Source organism: Ambystoma mexicanum, chromosome 4q (genome assembly GCF_040938575.1).
Source record: "Ambystoma mexicanum isolate Mex_15411 chromosome 4q, UKY_AmexF1_1, whole genome shotgun sequence".
NCBI classification, from domain to species: Eukaryota; Metazoa; Chordata; class Amphibia; order Caudata; family Ambystomatidae; genus Ambystoma; species Ambystoma mexicanum.
This window is the reverse complement of record NC_090928.1, coordinates 324,463,894-324,484,845: the sequence shown is the minus strand read 5'-3', so window position 1 is coordinate 324,484,845 and position 20,952 is coordinate 324,463,894. Positions and strand designations below refer to the sequence as shown.

At 47.1% G+C, this 20,952-nt stretch overlaps 1 protein-coding gene across 5 annotated transcripts in view; it reads right to left on the bottom strand.

The window, feature by feature from the left end:
• Positions 1-20,952, bottom strand: part of BIRC6 (baculoviral IAP repeat containing 6) — a 3,097,233-nt gene that overhangs the window by 1,433,496 nt on the left and 1,642,785 nt on the right. For all 5 annotated transcript variants that reach the window (XR_011268132.1, XM_069607902.1, XM_069607904.1 and 2 more), the window contains 2 exons: positions 14,258-14,441; positions 13,410-13,562 (listed from right to left, as the gene is read on the bottom strand). Coding sequence is in view for 4 of the 5 variants with exons in the window: in XM_069607902.1 (XP_069464003.1) it covers positions 13,410-13,562; positions 14,258-14,441 (337 nt within the window). In the remaining variant the exon portion in view is untranslated. The remainder of the gene's footprint in view (positions 1-13,409; positions 13,563-14,257; positions 14,442-20,952) is intronic.

Below are 20,952 nucleotides of genomic sequence, written 5' to 3'. Positions count from 1 at the left end.
ACCTTTGGGGTTCTACAGGAGAAGAGAAAGGGAAGAAGAGAGAGACATTCAATAACCCAGTTCCTTAATCCCATATTTTCTATCTGCAGACATCTTACCCTTCAAGTCAGACATACAGTGCACAGAGGTCCAGCCCAAAGAGCCAGCCGTGTGTTACACATCACCTTTGAAGATACGGTATACGCCCAGTCAAGACCGGCGCCTCTACGGGAATCAGGTGAGCGTTACAGAAGGTTCATGGGCGAACAGATGTCTTAGCAACGCTTGTCCCACCGGTGCATCTGTCTTGGAATGAGTGTCAATGCAGTAATGCTGAGTGAAAGTGTGTACTGTGCGCCATGTAGCTGCTTTGCAAATGAGGTCTAGAGGGACATTTGCAATGAAAGCCAGAGTGGCTCCTGTGCTCCTTGTGGAGTGAGCTCTGGGCGTAAAAGGCAGTGTCTTGTTTGATAGGGAATAGCACAATTGTACATATCCGAATATCCACCTGGAGATGTCATTCTTTGAAATGCGGTCTCCTTCTCTGCCTGGAGCTATGGAGACAAACAGTGGATCTGTTTTTCTTAGTGGTCTGGACTGGTCCACATAGTAGAGGACCGCCCTCCTCGCATCTAGTGTGTAGAGTTTTACCTCAGCTGAGCTGGTGGGTTCCTGAAAGAAAGCTGGTAGCTCAATAGACTGGTCTACGTGAAATTTAGAGATGAACTTCGAGGAGAACCTAGGGTGAGTACGTAAAAACAGCTTGTCTTTGTGTACAACAAAGAAAGGATCCTGCACAGACAATGCTTGAATTTCACTAACTCTTCTTATGTAAGTGATGGCCACTAAGAAGGCAGTCTTGTAAGTTAGGTGTTTAAGACTAGACCTATGCATTAGCTTGAAGGAAGGTCCCATGAGTTTAGCAAGTACAACACTGAGAACCCATCCTGGCAGCGGATTAGAAATTGGAGGGTGAAGTCTCTTTACCTCTTCCATGAATGCGTTGATGACAGGCACCTTACACCACAAGACCTTACTGTGGGAGGTGGTGAAGGCTGACAAGGCTGCCAGGTCGACATTTAAAAATTTGAATACAAACCCAGAGTCCAGCAAGTAGAGCATACAAGTTAGATTGTGGGATGGAGTTCATTCTTTGGGGTTAATTTGTTAAGACTGGCACCAAATTACAAATCTCCTCCACTTGTAGAAATAACAATGCCTAGTGTTAAGTTTTCTTGCTTCTTTCAAGATATCCATACACCTCTGTGGTAGATAAAGATGTCCAAACTCTGACTTCAGGAGCCATGTTGCCAAGTTCATTGAGTGAGGTTGAGGGTGCACTGTTAGTCCCCCGTGCTGAGTGAGCATATTGTAAGGGAACAGGAGCTTGATGGGATCGCACATTGCCAGTTTGCACAGATGTGGATACCAGGGTGTCTTGCCCACATAGAAGCAACTAGGAAGAGCGTCACCTGTTCCTTGTGTATCTTGTTCACCGCCTTCCTCATGAGAGGTGTGGGGGGTGGGGGGGGGGAGCGTAAGCAAATTTCCCTGACCAGTTCATCCATAGGGCGTTCCCCTTGGAGACTGGCTGGGGGAACCTGGACACGAAGTCTGGGCATTGATTGTTTTCACTTGTAGCGAAGAAGTCTATTGTGGGGAAACCCCACTGGGAGAAGAGGTGTTCTACGAACCCTGCGTGTAGTTGCCATGCGAGCTCTTCTGGTAGGTGATCTCTGCTCAATGAGTCTGCCAGAGAGTTGAGTTCCCCTGGAACGTGCTGCGAGGATAGGAATAGCTTCCGTTTGAGTTCCCATTTCAAAATTTGTTGCACAAGCCTGGAAAGATTTGGTGAACGTGTGCCCCCCCGTTTGTTGATGTAAAACATTGCTGTAGTGCTGTCTGTCAGGACCTAGACAGATTGGTTCGCTAGGTGAACTTTGAATGCCTGAAGGGCTTTGAAAACTGCCAGCAGTTCTAGCAGATTGATGTGGTTCTGTGCCACCGCACGAGACCACAGACCCTGAGCTTTGTGGTGAAGGTAATGAGCCCCCCACCCCACGAGTGAGGCATCTGTTGTGACAATCGCCTGTACTTACAGATCGCAGAAGGGTTTCCCCTTCAACAGATTTTCTCTTGTCCACCAGCGAAGATTTTGTACTAGTGTTGGCGAAACGACCACTAGATCATCCCACTGACCACCTGCCTGAAACCACTCCTACATGGGTCGCAGGCACGCGTGAGGTACCAGGTAAATGCAAGATGCCATCATGCCTAGCAAATGCAAAGCTTAGCGCACCCTTATATGCCGGCCGGCCTGATAATGCAGTATTTGCAATAACATCTTTTGGACTCTTTCCTCTGACGGAAAGACCAACCCCTCGTGTGTGTTTATAACAGCTCCTAGGAACTGTTTGGTTGTGCTTGGCACTAGGCTTGATTTTTTCTCGTTGATGGAGAAGCGCAATTGAAAGAGAAGGTTGATAGTTCTTTTAATGTTTTGCCTGCAAATAAGGGGAGACTCCCCTGTAATCAGACAGTCGTCCAAGTAAGGGTACACTGGATTGCCTCCTTGCGCAGGTGTGCTGCTACCACCGCCAGTACCTTCGTGAATACCCTTGGATCAGATGCTATTCTGAAGGGCAGCACCTCAAATTGGTAGTGCTGGTTCGCTATCTTGAAACGCAAAAATCTTCTGTGCGCTGGGAACATTGAAATATGAAAATAGGCATCTTTCATATCCAGTGTTGCCATGTAATCCCCCTTTTAGTAGAGGGATTACCTTGTGTAGTCATGTGGAACTTTTCTGGCTCGACATGTTTGCAGGGCGCAAATCTAATACTGGGCGCATTGTTAGATCTTTCTTTGGCACAAGGAAGTAAGTTGAATAGATACCCATGTTTACCTGTTTGGCCACAACGACTTCTATGGCGCCCTTTAGGAGAAGCGTGGTGATTTCCTCAAGGAGGATTCGCTGGTGTTCCTTGGAGTGGGTCTTTTGGCATGGGGTGTGGTTCCGGGGTTGCCCGAGAAGCACTACACAATATCCGCCCGCTACGGTGGACAGCACCCATCTGACTGAGGTGATTCCCTCCCATGCTTGGGTGAAGTTGGAAATGCGCCCTTCCTACTGGAGAGGCATGGGAGGGCACCTGGAGCGGGATGTCACTTTAAGGTGGGGTACCAACTCTGGAGGAGGGACCCCTTGCTCGACCGCGTGATCAGCGCGATCCTCTCTGGAAATCTTGAGAGGTTTGGCCTTGATCATTTCCCCACGCTGTTACCTGACCCTGGTTATAGCTGGAACTTTCCATGTCTGGAGGGGCCTCAGAGGAGGCTAGGGGAGTACCAGCCCCTTTCCTGGTCGTAGTAACGACGAGCGAGTCAGGTTTTAGTTGACCCCTGAAGTACAGCGGGTCGGATGGGGCAGGCCTGAAAAGTTTTTCTATGCAGGGGTTCACAGCTCATGTCTGATTTGGTGTTTCTAGCGAGGGCTGTACCTTTCGGGGACAGATTAGTAGGGGAATAAATTGAGAGAGCCTTTTATCTCCAAGATCTCGTCAACGAAATCCTTGTCCTGCGGATCTTCGTGAGTAGATATCTGGAAGTGCTTGGCCGCTTAATGAGTACTTCATTTAAAAGAGGCTGATTATCTAGAGGTTAATCTATCACCGGCGGTTCCACTGGGGAGTCGATGTTGTACATGACAGTATCTGGGTCACCCTCATGGTCCTCATTATCTACATAAGGGTCTGCGGCCTACTGACTATATAGATCCTCGTGATCAGTGTCCGTGTCATATAGTGACATGATAGTGGGATCTTGCACTGGCTCACTAGGGCGAGACCTTTTAGCAGGGGATTGAACAGGGTTTAGAGACCCAGAGACAGCTGTTGTGGCAGGGATGGAGTGAAAACTTGCGAAGTAGTTAGGGTCTTTTTCATAAAAATTTGCCATGAAAGACATTCTACTCATGACCCAATCTATATCCTCAGATGACCATTGGGCAGAACTAGGATAAACTCTTTGTTGAGGTGGGAAACCCAAATCTTCTGGATTGGGTGGGAGTATAGTAGAAGGCAAACCCTTTTTCTTTAGGGTTGAAGATAGGGAATCCTGTACCTGAGGCTCCTTGTGAGGGGGCCTTATATGATTTATCTCCATGAGGGGTCTAGGAATAACTCTTCCTAGACTCCTTTGGGATGTGCTTTTCTATTAGATGGGATAGTCCCGCCTGTATGGGCTTTTTTACCGATCTCAACAAGGGACGTCGAATTTCGGCTAGAGGCATTCCCGAAGTCTCGTCCTCTGATTCGCGATCTTCGGGAATATCTTTATCCACGACGTCTGATCTGTCTTTCGACAGTCAGGATTTGTCATGCGGCGAACTGAGTGCCCAAAGGACAAAGAATTAACAGACCTTTCCCTAGACATCTTGCAGTGACGTTTGCTCGACACGTGTGTCGAGTCTCAGCGATGGGTTGTGTGTTTGGTGTGTGGGGTCGTGTCAGCAATTCCGCCGCTGTGTATTGTCTCCGTAACAGGACCACCGGCCTGTCTGTTGGGGTCGGGGTTCTGCGCCTGCGAAACCGGAGTAACTCAGTCGCCTTTGTTATCGGATACCACGGCGTTGCTGCCGTCGCTGAATGCACCCTCTACTTCCACGTCCTCTAGTTGCCTGGCATAGTGGGCCCAGTATGTCTTGGGCTTGAAGAGTCTGCACGCTCGAAAAGAATCCTTGATGTGTCTCTCTGGAGACACAGGTTACAGACAAGGTGTTGATCGACCCACAGGAATTTCTTGTAGTACTTAGGGCAACATTTAAAGGGGGTCCCTGTCCATAACGGAATGACACAGCAGCTAGGTGAATGTAGTGTACGAAAATGGCTATATACATTCTAAAATGTCCTCTCCCTCTCTCCCTACTCTCCCTACTGCATGGGCCGAAGCCTGTAGCGGCCTTCCAAGGGCGTAACGGATCCGTCGACGGAGTCTTTCAACAGTCGTTTCTTGTTCTTCACCGGCATCGGGTGTCGATAGTGATTATAAAGGATAGTAAGAATAACTACTGTTAATTTGGTACTAATAAATGGCTATAAGCCGAAAGAGGAACTCTGCTATAAGCGTCCGTCTATGATGGAGGAAAAAACAATCTGAGGGACATCGACACATGAAGGATCATGGGTACAGTGGACGTCACACTAGGGATAGTATCTCCTTAAACGCAAGTGTAGGGTGGCTGAGATTAAATGGTTGGCATCATGTACATCCTCTGACAAACTGGCCAGCCACCTGCTCCTCTCTTCTCCCCTGATGAGGCTTTAGACAAGTCCGACCTATAAAAAGCTCTTCTAAGCAGGTTCTTCCCTGTTCTTCCAAAACCATCAAGAACCACATTTACACCATCGCTCCAGCTTTGGCTGACTTCTGCAACCACTTTCGCCTCTGGAATCTTCCCCTCCACCCCCTTAAACACTCTTCTGCACCCTCTCCTCAAGAAATCCTCAGCCGAACCCTCCCTTCCGGCTAATTATCGCCTGATCTCCATCACGCCTTTCCTGGGCAAACTCCTGGAAAAGCTAGCCATCTCCCAGCTTAATCTTCACACTGAATCTGTTGGTTGTCTTCATGACCATCAGTCTGGCTTCAGAGCAGCCATAAGCATGGAAACAACTGTTCTCCTGAACATCCTTGAAGACCTGCTCTCCAACCTTGATTCTAACCTCCCCTTTGTCCTCATCTTACTGGATCTCTCTTCTGCCACTGACAAGGTCAACCATGCCATCCTGCTCAACCGGCTCTGTGATAATCTGGTTATCACCGATCAGGCTCTGGCCTGGCTGACTTCTTTCTGCTCTGACCGACCTTCTAGGTCCAACTTGGGTCCTTCCTCTCCTCTAGCGCTCTCTCTCTCCGCCTGTGGTGTTCCCCAGGGGCCTAACCTTTCTCCCTGGTTGTTCAACCAATATCTGTCACCTCTAGCCCACCGCATTCTCCTCTCTGTTCCAACTTTTAGTGCTATGTGGATGACACCCAACTCGCCTTCAGGCTCCCATCTTCTCCTTCTCTCATCCCTGTCTGCAATCCAGGAGTGGTGCACCGCCAATGATCTCTGCCTGAAGGACAGTAATACAGAGATCCTCCTCATCGGCATACCTGCACCCCCCCCTTTCCTGCCACTCTCTGGCCAGCTTCCCACCTGTGAGGCTAAGAACCTCAGGGCTATCTTTGATTCCACCCTCTCCTTTCCCCCCCCTCGAGTGATAATGTGTGTCGCCTTTGTAAGCAGCCTGAACAAAAAGTCTTTATGGCATCTTATGGTTGAGTGCCTAGCCTTAGTGAATCAAAGAACCATGCATTTGAAATCAGTATTGAACAAATATCGTGAGCTCACTCCTGACTTTATATGGCTCATGATACATTCAGGATTTCTTACACAATTGCAAATCTTTTTGAAAGAGCTGAAATTAATAGAGGACACATTATATTTACTTGAAGTGTTTCTGTGCCAGTATGTGACATAAAAAATAGTCTATGTAGCTGGCCCTCATTGAACTCATAAGAGCTAATTTTTGGAAAACAAACGAATTGGTTGACATACATGTTATTTATATTTCTTATATTTTAGATTTGATGTGTAACCCTTGTTTTTGTGGTTCCTTTTTTAATTGATTTTTCCTTTTTTATTGTTGGTCTTTGTGTTTAATTGATTATTTGTTGACATGAAAATGAATAGTTCCCTTTTTTTCTTTTTATATGAATATGTTTTATATTGTAAAGTTGACTGAGTTCAGCTAAATCAATAAAAAAAGTAAACTCATACAGAAGTGGGAATGACCAATCCACGACAAGCGCGTCTCCTAGAGCTCCTCTCGGAGGAAATTCCCTTGATCAGTACCTCTCGCACTCCCGGTTGGCACCAGTAGCAAACAGATCCACCTCTGGGGTTCTCCAAAGGGCAAAGACCACTTCAAGGACTTCCTGAGCTAATTCCCACTCGTGAGACACCGTGCTCTGCCTGCTCAGAGCGACCGCCGCTGTGTTCTCCTCTCCGGCTAGATGCATCGCAGCTAGGGAGATTGCTTCTTGGATTGCCCAGAACCAGAGCTGCATCATCTCTGCACAGTGGGAGACCCTACACCACCTCTTTTGTTGAGGTAATTCATGGCTACCGTGTTGTCCGTCATTATTAGGACATTCTTCCCTGTACAGACGACAGAAAAGCCTTCAGTGCCATCCATGTTTGCCCTCAGCTCCAAAAGATTGATGTGTAGTTTGGACTCCGATAGAGACCAACGACCGATGATGGTCAGATTGTTGGCGTAAGCTGCCCATCCTTTGAGGTAAGTATCCGTCACTACAGTTACCTCCGGCCAAGGGTGCCAGATTTCCTTTGCAGGCCCACCACAGAAGACCCTGCGAGACCTGGATTGGAATCTGAAGGAGACCCAACATTTTGCCTGAGAATTGAGACCATTGCGTCCTGGGAACCCATTGAAGGGATCTCATCTTCTGTCAGGCATGCGGCACCAGAAAAATGCAGAATGCCATGAGGCCAAGCAACCCTAAGAATTCGAAAGCCAGAAGACTCTGTGCTTGTTGAAATTTGGTGACCATCTGGAGAATGTGTTGAGCGCTCACCTGGGGGGGGGGGGGGGTTATGGGGGAGTGAGCACAAACCCAAGAATGTGTCAACACAGCCCTGATGTACTGGTGTACTGGAGCCGTTAGGAAGGTGCCATATGTGACTTCTTGAAATTGTGGGAGAAGCCCAGTTTGTAAAGTGAGTGGCAGGTGAGGCTTAGATGATTCAAGGCTTGTTCGGGAGAACACACCCAGATCAGCCAATACTCCAGGTAGGGGTAGACCTGAATCCCTCCTCTCCTGAGAAGCGCTGCTACCACCACCATGAGCTTGGTGAAGACCCTCGGGCGGAGGTCAAACCGAATGGCAGGACCCAAAACGGATAGTGTGAGCCACCAACTGCAAACCTCAGGTATTTCCTGTGCTTGAGATAGATCGGCACATGAAAATAAGAAAACTGCAGGTCCAATGACACCAACCAATCCTGAAGCTGGAGGGCCTGAAGGATCTGAGAAAGAGTGACCATCTTGAACTTGTCCTTCCTGAGGAACGTGTTCAAGCATCTTAAGTCCAGGATGGGTCTCCGTCCTTCTTGGGAATAAAACAATACAGGGAATACCATCCCTTGTTCCTCTCCGCCACAGGCACTGGTTCTATAGCGCCTTTCTCTAGCAGGGTCAATATCTCCTGCACAAGGAGCGGATCTGGAATCTTCAAAGCGTGCTTCCCCAGTGGATTGTCGTGAGGCCGTCTTAGAAAAGGTAGGCAGTAGCCATGGGCTGTTTCTAGAGCCCACGCATCTGAAGTAATGGCTCGCGACTTCTAGATGCTGAGACAGCCTGCCCCCTACCGATTAACAATGAGTGAAGGCCTCATAGCGGTTTTGAAGCGGCTGCAGCAGCACCTGATGGCAAAGAGGCTGCTGCTTGAGTGGCTTTGGCACCTCTATCTCATCCACCACGAGGAAACCTGCGTTGGCCCCTTTGACTGGCCATTCCCCTCGCCCTTCCAAATGACGAGTAGAAGCGAAATGATCCACCCCTCCATTGTTGTCCCCTAGTATGAAAAGGCTGAGGTTGTCTAACAGCTGCGCCCAAAGATTTGGCAGCTACTTTGGAGGTCTGCTACTTCAAGGCTCTCGTCAGCATTGCTGCCAAACAAATGAGACCCTTCAAAGGGCATGTTGAGAAGACGAGTGTGCACATCTGGTGCAAACCCCGACTTCCGCAACCACGCAAACCTGTGCATCACGGTGCTCGTAGCCATAGACGTGCTCACACTATCCGCAGTATCCAACCCAGACTGAAGGGATTCATACATGGCATCCTTGCCATCCTGAATAGCCAGAAAGCCATCCCTTTCGTCCCCTTCTGGAATATGCTCAGCCGCTAACGAAATGCAATTCCACTCAGTGTGTGTAAACTTTGCTAAAGCACAAGTAGAGAAGGCCGATTTAAACGCCATACTCCCAGCAGAAAACAACTTGTGTGCACATCCATCCATACGCTTATCGTCCCTATCAGGAGGGATTATAGGGTACACCGTCTGCTTCGAGGTAGCCGTGGCTGCCTGGACTACCAAACTCTCCGGAGTGGGGCGAGTGGCTAGGTAGCTGTAGTCGCTACTGGATGGGTGGAATTTCTTGGTCAGAGACTTATTCACCACCAGATTAGCCTCTGGGGCGCTCCAATGTGCAGCCACCCCTTAATGCAGAGCCATATGAAATGGCAACATGGGGTCAATAGATGGACCCAGAACCAAAATATCAGTAAGATCATCTTGCTGAAAGTGCACAGGAGGCCTGGACCAGCCCAGGTACGCCACAACATTGGACATGAGTCTTCGATATGACTCGGCATGCTTCCCTGGGTCTGGATGGCCGAACTCCACCACAGGGGAAGTGTCAATCCCACTGGCATTGTGCAAGGTTTGACAAAGATCCTCCATCTGACTCTCCTCTGAAATGAGACAATCAGGAACCTTAGGGTCCCATAATGCAGACCAAAAGGGCCAATTTCTTCAACAGAGTGTTCCTCCTCCTCCTCATAAATGTCAGTGAGGGACTTAAAGAAATCCTTCTTCGGGAGAGGAGTGAACCTTTTTTCAGCTATAGCATCGGAGGATCCACTTGCACAGGGACATCCACTGGCAAAACTGACCAATGGCATGGATGGCTGACGAAGTCGACAATGGCACGATCGGGGTTGAAGACCCTAGAGGCGCACCCGACGGGCATGGCGTCGATGCCTTCAAGGGCTTTGAGGTCGAAGGTTTTGCTGGTTTTGCCAGAGACGAAGACCTTGACCTTGGTTTGGCACGTCTCGAATGATCTTTCGACACCTTGTCCGAATGGGACCGCAAAGGCTCCCGGATTTTATCACGCCGTTTACCCGGGCTCGAAGACGCGCGAGTATCCGGCCGGGAAAGTACCTTGCTGGCTTCGTCAGAAGGCCCGGGTGGAACAGTGCCATGTTTATCAAACATTTTCATCATCGCTACCCAGAAAGCATCCCACTCCGCCGGGGTCGATGACAAGAACGGGCATACCATACTTTTTGGGGAAGACAAGGAAGGCGACCGATAGTGCCTCTTGCTAGAACGCCTCGATGAGGACGAGTGGCGGGAACCATTCCTAGAACGTGACCGCTTGGATCAATTCCTCCGAGTAGAGTCACCTCTCGACTCATCGGTCGAAAGTCCAGCAGGACGGGATTTATGGGGCTCAGACACCTTGCCTACCTTCACCTTCCCCTTTCATTCTCGTAAGGCCTTAGCAGTCAACGACTGACACTTCGAACAGTCGTCTATATCGTGCCTCTCGCCGAGACACCACAGACAAATCCAATGCGGATCTGTGATCGACATCTTGGAGATGCAATCCCAACACTTCTTAAAGCCAGACTTCGGGGTTGTTGGGGTTGAAAATGAAGACAATCGCAACTTCACAGAAAGCACAAGGCGCGCCGAGTTTTCAACAAAGCAAACACGTTTGCGGAAAAAACGGAACTGAGGCTATGGATGCCGTGCGTGCTATTTCTAACATCTGAGGACGTCACCCTCGACGGAGACCTTCGAGGGACATCGACCCAACGCCATTGACGCAGGGTGCCCTCTGCCGAAAAAAAAATTCCGAAGCAGCACAGCTGTGGACATTACATGTTAAAGATGAGGAATACGTTGGAGGACACAATCCATTCGAAAAACCAGTACTGCAGGTCCAGTGCTTGAAAGATCTGCGCCAGTGTAACCATCTTGAACTTGTACTTGTGCAGGTTGAAGAGGTACATGTCCAGAATGGGGTGCAAGCCTTCATCTTTCTTTGGCATGAGGAAATAGGTTGAATACCAACCACAAACTTTTTCTAGGAGGGGCAGCTGTTCCATGGCACCCTTCTCCATACAGAGACCCACTTTGAGTGGGTCAGGAGGCAAGTGCTGGACGAACAGAGGATGGTCCAGAGGATGTCGAGCAAAAGGGTGGCAATATCCCTCGTGAACTTACTAAGGTGCAGGCATCGTACGTGGTTAAATTCCATTTCTTGCCAAACCAGAAAATCTTGTCATCACAGGGAACGAGTGGCATACAGCAAAGAGACGAAAACCCCTAACCACACCTATGTGAGTTGGGGTTTGCTATTGCACCATTAGGCCTCAAGACTTGGCAGTCGCTTTTGAGGACTATGGGCCTGATTCACAGAAGCTTTTTATAATGGTGCAATCCCATTGGAAAATGTTCTGTGAATCAGGGCCTATTGGATTTGGATGGACACATTGGCCTGGTCACCAAATAAATTGTTGCCATCGAAAGGCATACGCAGGAGCTTTGCCCGAACGTCCGCAGTAAGGTCCTCAGGGACGAGTATACCCTAAATACCGACCCTGTGGTCATAGTCCTGGCTACGCAGTCAGCAGAGTTAAACGTGCATTTGGGGATCTGACAATTTCTTTGCCGTCATTCACTATGGCCTGGAAACCTTTATGCATTTTCCATTTTAGGGTACATTTGGCCACCTCTGAAATGGCTAACCACCGGTCAAACAAAAAACCTGGTCACGGTGCAGGAGGTGTTGATGGCTTTCAGGCCCTGCCTAGCTGAACCAAAAACATCTAATCCCCAGGCATCAAGTCACTTAATTTCCCTGTCCGGAGGGAAAGGAGGAAAACAGTGTTAGCCATGACTGCCTGCACCCACAAGGCTTTTAGGAGACGCAGGTGCCGACAAGAATAAACGGTCAGATGGAGCTGGCATACTTTTCTTAGCCAGATCAGGACCGGTCGTCAGTAGTAAGGCCGGTTTGATCCACAGTTCAAGTTCAGAGCATCCTCTGCATGGTAAAAGGGCATTCTTTTGAACCCCATAGACCAAGATGTCAGTTAGCTTGTAATGCACCTTGGGCCTAGAAGGGGCAGATAATTGCAGGATTTTGGGGCATGCTCCAGAGGAACCTCATGAGCAGCCGGCACCAGAGGTGCTGTAGAGGAAGGAGCCGATAAACCGACAGAAGACTGAGCAATGCCACACTTTGACGAGTCCCCACCTGTAGTAGTCGTGGCCGAGCACGGAGGCGCATTGTCATAGACTTTTGTAGCATCTGCTGGCTATAACAAGAGCAGCGTCCTCAATCAGCGCCAAAGCCTTTGCTGCTGAGGCTGAAGGAGCTGGGTTCAAGATATCCTTCATCAGCAGAAAGGCTTCACACCCCTGCGTGGATGAGTGGTACGGCGGGTTACTTTTTCTCAGAGGAATCTCTTGAGTGATAACTCATCTTCCTGGAAAAAGAAGAAAGGTATTTTGAAGAAATGCTTGTTGACCAGGACATCTTGCAGTGTTTCTTGTTTTTGTCCTTCCTGACTAGAGGCCATTCTTCCATTTGACGGGTGGTGCCCAGCAACCTCAAACGGGTCATTCTATCTTCCTTTTCTATATGAAGGAAGTTGAGCTTTACCGCCCTTACCCGAAGCACCTTGGGGTGCAACTACTAGCACAACCCGCAAGTCCTTTCTGTCATACTTTTCTCCAAAGCTGAAGAGGCAATCTATGCAGATATGAGAATGTCTCTGGCGCACACAGTAGATGCAGGAAATACACCTTGAAGACTTTAATTGATTAGGCATCGTAAAGCGAAATATAGGTTAACTTGAAACAAAATGGTGTTCCAAAGGTGAGCATGTAGAAAAAAGGAACTAAGGTCACACGGCATTGCGTCTCTATATATACTGGCCCAGACATACGGAACGGGTCCCTAAGAGGCATCAGACAGAGCCGATGCAGAGTTAAGCTGTGCCCCTTTGCAGCGAAAAGTGTTTCATAAGAGCTGCTGCGCTGGTAGATATCTATCAAAGATGAGGCACCTGTGGTAGGAAAGAATCCATTAGAAAAGTATTTACTTAGTTCCAAAATTCAGGTTTGGGTCAAAATAGCAAAAAGTTGGTGATGCCTCTGAAGGAAAAGCAGCATAAAGAAAATTTCTCTTAAAATGAAAAGAGGGTTAAAAGCCTGATGTAATTTTGTAAGATATTTGCCAATTAAAAACAAAAGACTAGGTGAAACAGACAAACAGGCTGACGTCTGTGGTGCAATTGTACAGGTGCAGTACAGAAATGCCACGGTTAGGACCCAACCAAAAATCTGAAAGACTGCAATCTTTTTTTAGACGCTTTCTTTCAGGCCCAACAGAGGCACATGCAATCACCAATCAGTTGAAAAGGGGCAAAAACAATCAATGTTCTCCCTTTTATCTATGTGATTGTATGATGTTTCAAACTCAAATAACTGCTATTGTACTTTAATGTCAGAATAAACAAAAACCTACAATTAAATAAAACTAAAAAAATTTCACAAGTTACCGGTAACATCTGGTGTCAATGGTTCATCCAATACTTCGACTAGAGGCACTGATGTTTGGAGACCATCATCCGAATCCACAGCAGAAACAATTGTGTCTTCACCCATCACAACTTCCTCTATTGTTTCTGACAATATGGGTGTGAGAAGTTCCCCTGTAAATTAAGATATTTAATCAAGCACACAAAAAGGTCTTGCCAAAAATTCTTTATATGAGAAATAGGATTGGCATTTACACAAATTAAACTAGATTGAGCTGGAAAAAAATCTGATGTGCAGAATGTCAGGTAGTGAGTTGTAAATGTTAAACTTGAAAAGCCCTTAAGCCGTAAAGGATCCAATTTTAGCTGATGCATTATTTGCATGCTTCATTCGAAACACTGTAAATCACTATTTCAAGACACTAAGATTTATATGTAGATTTTGCAGGCAAAATTCTTTGAGCAGTTTTCCATGAACTTACATTGTTTTAATGTGAACATTGTGGTAAAAGTACCTTAATGCAAAATATTAAAATGTAAATGACGCTTGAAATGCTTTGTACATTCAAATTATGCATGACAAGAGACTGCCCAAAACATCAGTAATCACAGAAAATGTTAAAATGAAGAAACGGGTTTAGGTAAGAATGATCTAATTCTAAATATAGCAAGCAATGGTTAAACTTGGACACAACAATTATGCTTTCAGAGAAAAATTGACAAAAAAAAGAAAATCACATATCGAACACTCTGATAGTCTAGCAATGCGTAGGTATTCGAATAAGCTCCATATTTTTCACTCAACTCACTCAAATTAAGCATGCCTCCATAGTTTATCAAGTGAAACAGCATGTTGATGTGTTACGCACCTGCTAAAAGATCTTGAAGCATACAAGTCAAAGAATACTGTGCCCAAGCACCTCCCCATGAAATGTCACCTCTGTTGAAGTCAGTACCAACTAGCAGTAATAAAAGTCTTTCCAACTGCAGCTCATTTACTATTTCACATAAATGTATTGTGGGTCTTGATGCATTTGCAATTCGAGCAAGAACCTGCAATGAAAATTCATAAATTTAGCATCTTAATGAGCCCAACTATAATTGGAGCTACCCAAAAACAAAATCTCAAAGGTAATCACAGCAATACAAAAAACTAGGTTTTAACCCAAAAGACATGCCCCACTTGATTATTTAATTCAGATGAAATTTAAAACCATTAACAAGACCGGCAGAGCGATTCTCTTTGAAATCCCCCAAATAATAAAAGTCAAGGAAGTAAAATCTAATTTATTTCCAAAAGCAAGGCATACATAAATATTATAGAGTAACAAGAAGAACAAATTACTTACCATTCAGTAATGTTCCGTTTGATCTTCTTCCCACGGATTCCTCTACTTTGGAATCCATCTCCTAGCACAGCTGCTCTTAAGGAAGCTTTTCTGATGCCAGGGTGGCTCCGACAGACCCCAACGTCCTGTCCAGTTGTGGGCAGGTAAGAGAGTGTTTATATCGAGGCTTAGCACCACATGGTTTTAGTTGCACCTTATTTTTACTAGCACTCCAAAGCTGAGGGACCTCAGAACTAAGGTGTAGTAGTTGTCCACCAAGAGGGGCAGGTTGGGAAGGGGATGAGAAATCGGTGGGAGGAATATCCATCAGAAAAAACATTAACATTTGTTCTTCTAATAGATTCCTTCCCCCCATGGATTCCTCATCTTTGATAGACTCCTGTAGCAGTATGTTAATTTAGAAGATGGAGGAGAGCAAGGACAACACCTAAACCAGAACACATGATGGACCGCTCTACCAAAAACTAGCATCCAGTCCTGATGAGAATCCAAGCAGTAATGATTTGCAAAAGTGTGCAGAGATGCCCGGTAACCGCATGGCAAATGCTCAGAACAGGGGTTACACAATGCAGAGTAGAGTTGGCAGTCAGTCCTCTGGTGGAATGAGCCCAGAAGTGTTCAGCACAACCTTACCAGCCATTTCATATCAGTCCGAGATGCAGAGGGAACAGAGTCGATCTGGTCTTAGTCCTGCCAGCAAAAGTCGCCAGCCTAACTAATGAAAAGCTGGTCATTCTTCCTGGTCTCCCTTGTCCGAGAGACGTATTAGCTGAGGGCCCGCACTGGGTCCAGGAGATGGAATTGTCCCTCTGCCTTAAAAGGATGAGGTGGAGAAAAAAAATGATGTTTTGAGAAAGATAAAAAACCGACTACCTTTGGGAGAAAGGATGGTCTTACTCTCAATGTCACCTTCTCTTTGGAGAAAAACAAATTGGGAGGTTTAAATGAAAACCTGGAGCTCACCCAGGAGTCTAGCAGAAATGATGGTGAAAAAGAGAATCACCTTAAGGGCAAGTAATCTTAAACAATAGAGAAGCTCCAACAGAACACCCATAAAAAATGCAAACATTACATTCTAGTGCCCAAGCTAGAACAAATTGGCATAGGGGAAACGGATTAAACAAATCTATAAAAAATAAAATGTAAAAAAATAGGGTTTGTGAAAAATCACCCTGCTCCAGGGTTCTCGAAAACCAAAATGGCAGCAAGATACCCTTGTACAGTAACCATCTGCTAGCCATTACAGGCAAACGTAATGCAGAAAATCCAGAGCTGAGGATGTGGAACAGGTAAAAGGGTACAGATCCCACTCCAGACCTCCTACCACAGAGGAGCACGTCCAAGACATCCTCCGACAAATACCAAGCCTTATACTTCAATCTTTCAGCAGCCAGGCATGAAGTTTCAGGCTGGTGAGGATCAAATGGAGGATCTGCCCGAGAGCAGTTCTGGAATGCGCCAGAGAGGGCAAATGAGCATGCCCAGCAACTCAGGGTAGCATGTTCTCCGGGTCTAGTCCACAACTATCAAAATCATAATGGACACAAACAGATGTAGCCACATCAAATCCAGCGGCATGACCATTACCAGCGGGAACGCTTAGAGCAGGCCGAAATCAAACTTCAGTGTGTCCCACAGAGCTCCCCGTCACAGAAATTCTCTTGAGCAGAACCACCTGCACTTCCTGTTAACTGCAGAAAACGAAGAGGCCCACCTGAGGAGTATCCCAATAGTAGAACACAACCTCCAGAACTTCCTGACACAGGTTCCACTGGGTGGCCGAAGTCAATCTGCTCAAGACATCTGCAATGTCCTTCTCCCTACCGACCAAATGAGCCGCCATCAGGGACACTTTCTTCTCCAGAACCACAGTCGTATAGCTTCTCTGCACAGAGGGAGTTCACACCACCCTGTTTGTTGAGGTAGTGCATGGCTATTGTGTTGTCCGTCAGGACCAGTACAGTCCTTCCAGTACCAAAGGGAGAAAGGCTGCCAAGAACAACCTGATCACTCCATCAATTCCAGCAAATTGTTGTATTCCCGGCATTTCGAATAAAGTCTTGTAGTTGAGCGCCCAAAACTTTTAGGGTACGGGTCAGTGACAAGAGACAGTTGGGGCCAGAGCTGTCAAAATAAGGCCCCTTCCAGTAGCTTGCCTCTGGGACCACCATTCCAGGTCTCTGGACACTTTCATTGAGACCAGAAGATCATCTAAGGTGTGACCCTGAAACTAAGACTTCATGTGTAGCCGGGCCTCTAGCACTACAAGAATGCAAGAGGCCATAAAACCCATCAAGCAGAGGGTGGAACGTTCTCTTGTGATTGGAATACATGGCTGATAAATAACAAAGGGCCGATTGGGAATCTAATTTGTCAACTTCAAAAGCACGAAGAAAATATGTTACTTACCAAATGATACAAGTCAAAGGACGGTCTATCCCTATAAAGAAACTCTATGGTCCCTCTGTTATGCCAAGAAAACGTACCCTAGTTGTCGGTGGTAGGCCGTCTATCTAAGGAAAGGATAGACAGGTACATATCCATATACTACTCTATCATTTGCTAGTGATCAAACACTATCAAGGCTTGCTCAATTTCAAAGATCAGGACGCAATCCAGCAGGAGGCACGCAGAGTAGGCCGTTTGGAAGTGGGGAATGCAAAGGAGTCCATTTTTCACGACTTCACACAAGAGGTACAAAAGCAGAGGAGGTAATTTGATGGGGGTTCGTTGTCGCTTGAGAGAAGCGAATTTGAAATATATGATTATCTTCCCGGCGAAGCTGAAAGTATTGGATGACAAGAAGTCACATTTCTTCCTGACACCACAGGATGCGGGTAACAGGCTGGATATGCGGTCGACTCGTCTGGAGGCACGGAAGACAGGGGTTTGATGTGACCGCTGGGACAGGGGTTGCAGACACAGATGGAAGGAAGATGGATCAGCCACACACACTGCTTTCCTGTGTTTTATATTGGGTGGGGGATGGTGGGAGGAGTATTGGTGGACTAAACGGAAAGGCTGGGGGAGTGCGGACTGAATCACTTTGTGGAGATCAAGGTCCGAAGAAAGGTTAAGGCATACCGAGGCCTGGCAAGTCCGGGTTTTTTGGGAGGGGTGCGATTACAGATGGGGGATTTTCAAGGGGGAAGATGTTGGGAAGGGGGGTGGGAAGTTCAGGGGTAGGAGGTTATCACGGGGCAGGGGTGGAGGGTGTTGAGATTTTTGGGGGATGGGGTGTTAGTTTACTGGTTGTTTCCATATCAAGTCAGACTGGTTCAAACTGCACGATATATGGACAGAGTGATGAGGCCTGGCAAAGGGATCTTACGGTGGAACTTTTTAGATGTGCCCAATGGGTGACCGTGTGAAACAAGTGTTACCTTGAATTTGCATGGCACGCGCAAAGGGATAAAAAAGGTCCAAGCAAGACACTTTTTGAAGCGTCAACGAGTGCAGCTGGTGCTACTCCAGGAGACTCATTGGCAGGGGGTGGATTTTCAGGGATTCAAAAAAACGGTTGGTGGGGGGGCAGAGTCTTTGCAATCCTCATTTGCCAGGGCAGTCTCAATTTGGGTGTCTCAATGTGTTCAGATGGAGGTTAATGCGTACGGTTGGGGATTCGGAAGGAAGGACAATGGCACTATTGGGTGCTCTCGAGGGCGTGGCTCCCTGTGTTCATTCATATGGCCCCAACGCAGATACAGATTTTGTTCCCTCCGGGCAGGTGACTGGTGGGGCTGTACAGATCCAGCAAGTTCTTGTGGGCGGGGGAAGGGGTTGGGATTTTAATTGCTTTCTTGACCATGAACTAGACCGACAGGGGAGACTTGGCCTGGCGAAGCCCCAGGCCGAGGCCTTGTTGCGTCAGTTATCAACCAATCTGTATTTGGTAGAGCTGTTGAGGGAAATGCACGGGCAGGAAAGGGGTTACTCCTGCTATTCTAAAACTCCTTATTCATATGATCGTTTGGATTATCTCTTCGCAGGGCACAAGAATTTTCACTGGTTTGCAGATGTTCCCCATCTAGGGAGAGATCTGTCAGATCATTCCACCCCTTGCAACATTACAGAGGCTGCTTCAGAGATAAGTGATTTCGTTGTGGGGGTTTCAGGCAGGGGGCTCTGGAGGATTTGACCTATGGCGCTAAATTACGTGAGGAAATGGCTTGTTTTTTGAGGGAAACATCTGTTGAGGATGTAGGAACGCAGTAGGAGGCGTGCAAAGTAAGAGGTTTATGTATTTCCTCAATTGCCAGGGGTTCAAAAGACACTCGGGGACCCCATGACCAGGACAGAAGCACGGATCCAGCGTGTGCAGGGGGAGATAACAGAGGGAAATCCGGTGGGGGAGGAGCTGGATAGGGAATTTTAAGGCCATGGGGCGGTACAGCACTCCCTGTACAAATTGAAGCATGGCTAATGTACTACGAAGGTACACAGGGAAGGGGATAAAGCAGGCCGCATCTTGGCGTTGCTTATATGACAGAATAACCAAAATCTATAATTTCCCCGAATTTGGGATCAGAATGGAGAAGTAGTGGTCTCTTCACAGCAGATCAATGAGGTGTTCCGCTCGTATTATGTCCGATAGTTCACCAGTGAGGGTACCTACTCTGATACGGAAGCCACGGATTTGGTGAATCTAGTACAACTCCCTAGGCTGTCGGATGAGCTCAGGGAGGACCTGGATTCACATCTAAAAGAGGCAGAAATTGTACATGCCATTAAGACTATGCAGTGAAATAAGGCGCCGAAAAGTGATTGGTTTCCTATTGAGCTCGATCAGGAATTGCTGGTGCCCAGGCTCAAGAGGGGTTATGATAATGTATTTCAGACAGGGATGTTGCTGGATACCATGCGTGAAGCTGTGATCACAGTCCTACTTAAGACTGGGGACCCATAGGAATGTGTATAGTATAGAACCATTTCATTACTGAACGCTGAGGCAAACATTTTCGATTAGATTAGCCACGTTAGCGCCTTCACTGGTGTATCCTGGCCAATGTGCTTTTATAGGGGGTCGGAATACGACCATGAATTTAAGTCAATTGTCTTAGCAATTCTGCACAACTTCAGGAAATAGTCTGGTTTTCAGGTCAGAGAAAAATCTGTTTTATTTCCTTTGGCGGCATTGCGTGGTACGCAGGTGGGGGATTTGACGGATTGGGGTCTCGGGTGGGAAGTGGAATTTCTGTATTTAGGGGTCCAGATATTCCATGAGGTAGAGCATAAGTGTGTCTATAACACAGGGAGGGCCTTGTCTGGTTTAGGTGATGCCATTGGCTTTTGGAAAACATTGCCGATTTCTTTGAAGGAGAGGGTAGCACTATGCAAAAAGGTGGTGCTCCCTAGACTTTTGTACTTTCACAAATATTTCATACCCAATTAAGATGTTCAAGATGCTGGATGAAAAAAAGTGGCAAGCTGCTGTGGAATGAGGAGCGAAGTGTATTGATGCAAACATTACAACAGAACCTCAGGTGGGGGGGGGGCTGAATTTGCCACATTTTGAAATGTACTATATAGCGACCAAGCTTCAATCGGTAGCTAGGCGGGACTCCTCACCAGAGGGGGAAATTGTGGGGCTATTGGGGGTATGCCTCCTTATAGGCAGGGGGGATTGAGTTATTGTAACATCCAATGAGGACTAAGGGTCCCACTGTTTTCACTGTGGTGCAGTACTTGTATAAGAGACTAATGCAGAAGTTACAGGCGACAAGCCTTTGTAGTGCTGAGCTGCCCATAGGGTTTGACTCGCAAATGCTGATATCTGGGACGTCCGTGGGGCAGGCTAAGTTAGCCGGGAGTAATTGTAAAGTACTGGGGTATCTCTTTGAAGGTGGGGAGCTGCTGACCTTTGATCAGTGGAGGGTGATGTTTGGCATGTTGCCGGGACACTTTCTTGCGTATGCACTGATTGGGAGGAGACTGGTGTTAGGAAGAATTCTCATAAATGTGCTAATTCCTCTCTACCTTAGAGACCCCTAGCTCTTTTGCTGACCTTTGGGACTTTGTACTTTTAATTCTGTTTGTTTTCTGTGTTTGTTTCTTTTGATTATGGAGTTTTAGATAACTCCATAGGCATCACCTTTTCATGTGTGTCACACAGCACCCTCAGTGCGGTAACACAGGGATATCTTTGAAAGACTTTCAAAAGGTGTACATACCTCCTCTGGGATCAACTACTGTTTCCCAGAGAATGCAAGGTTAAA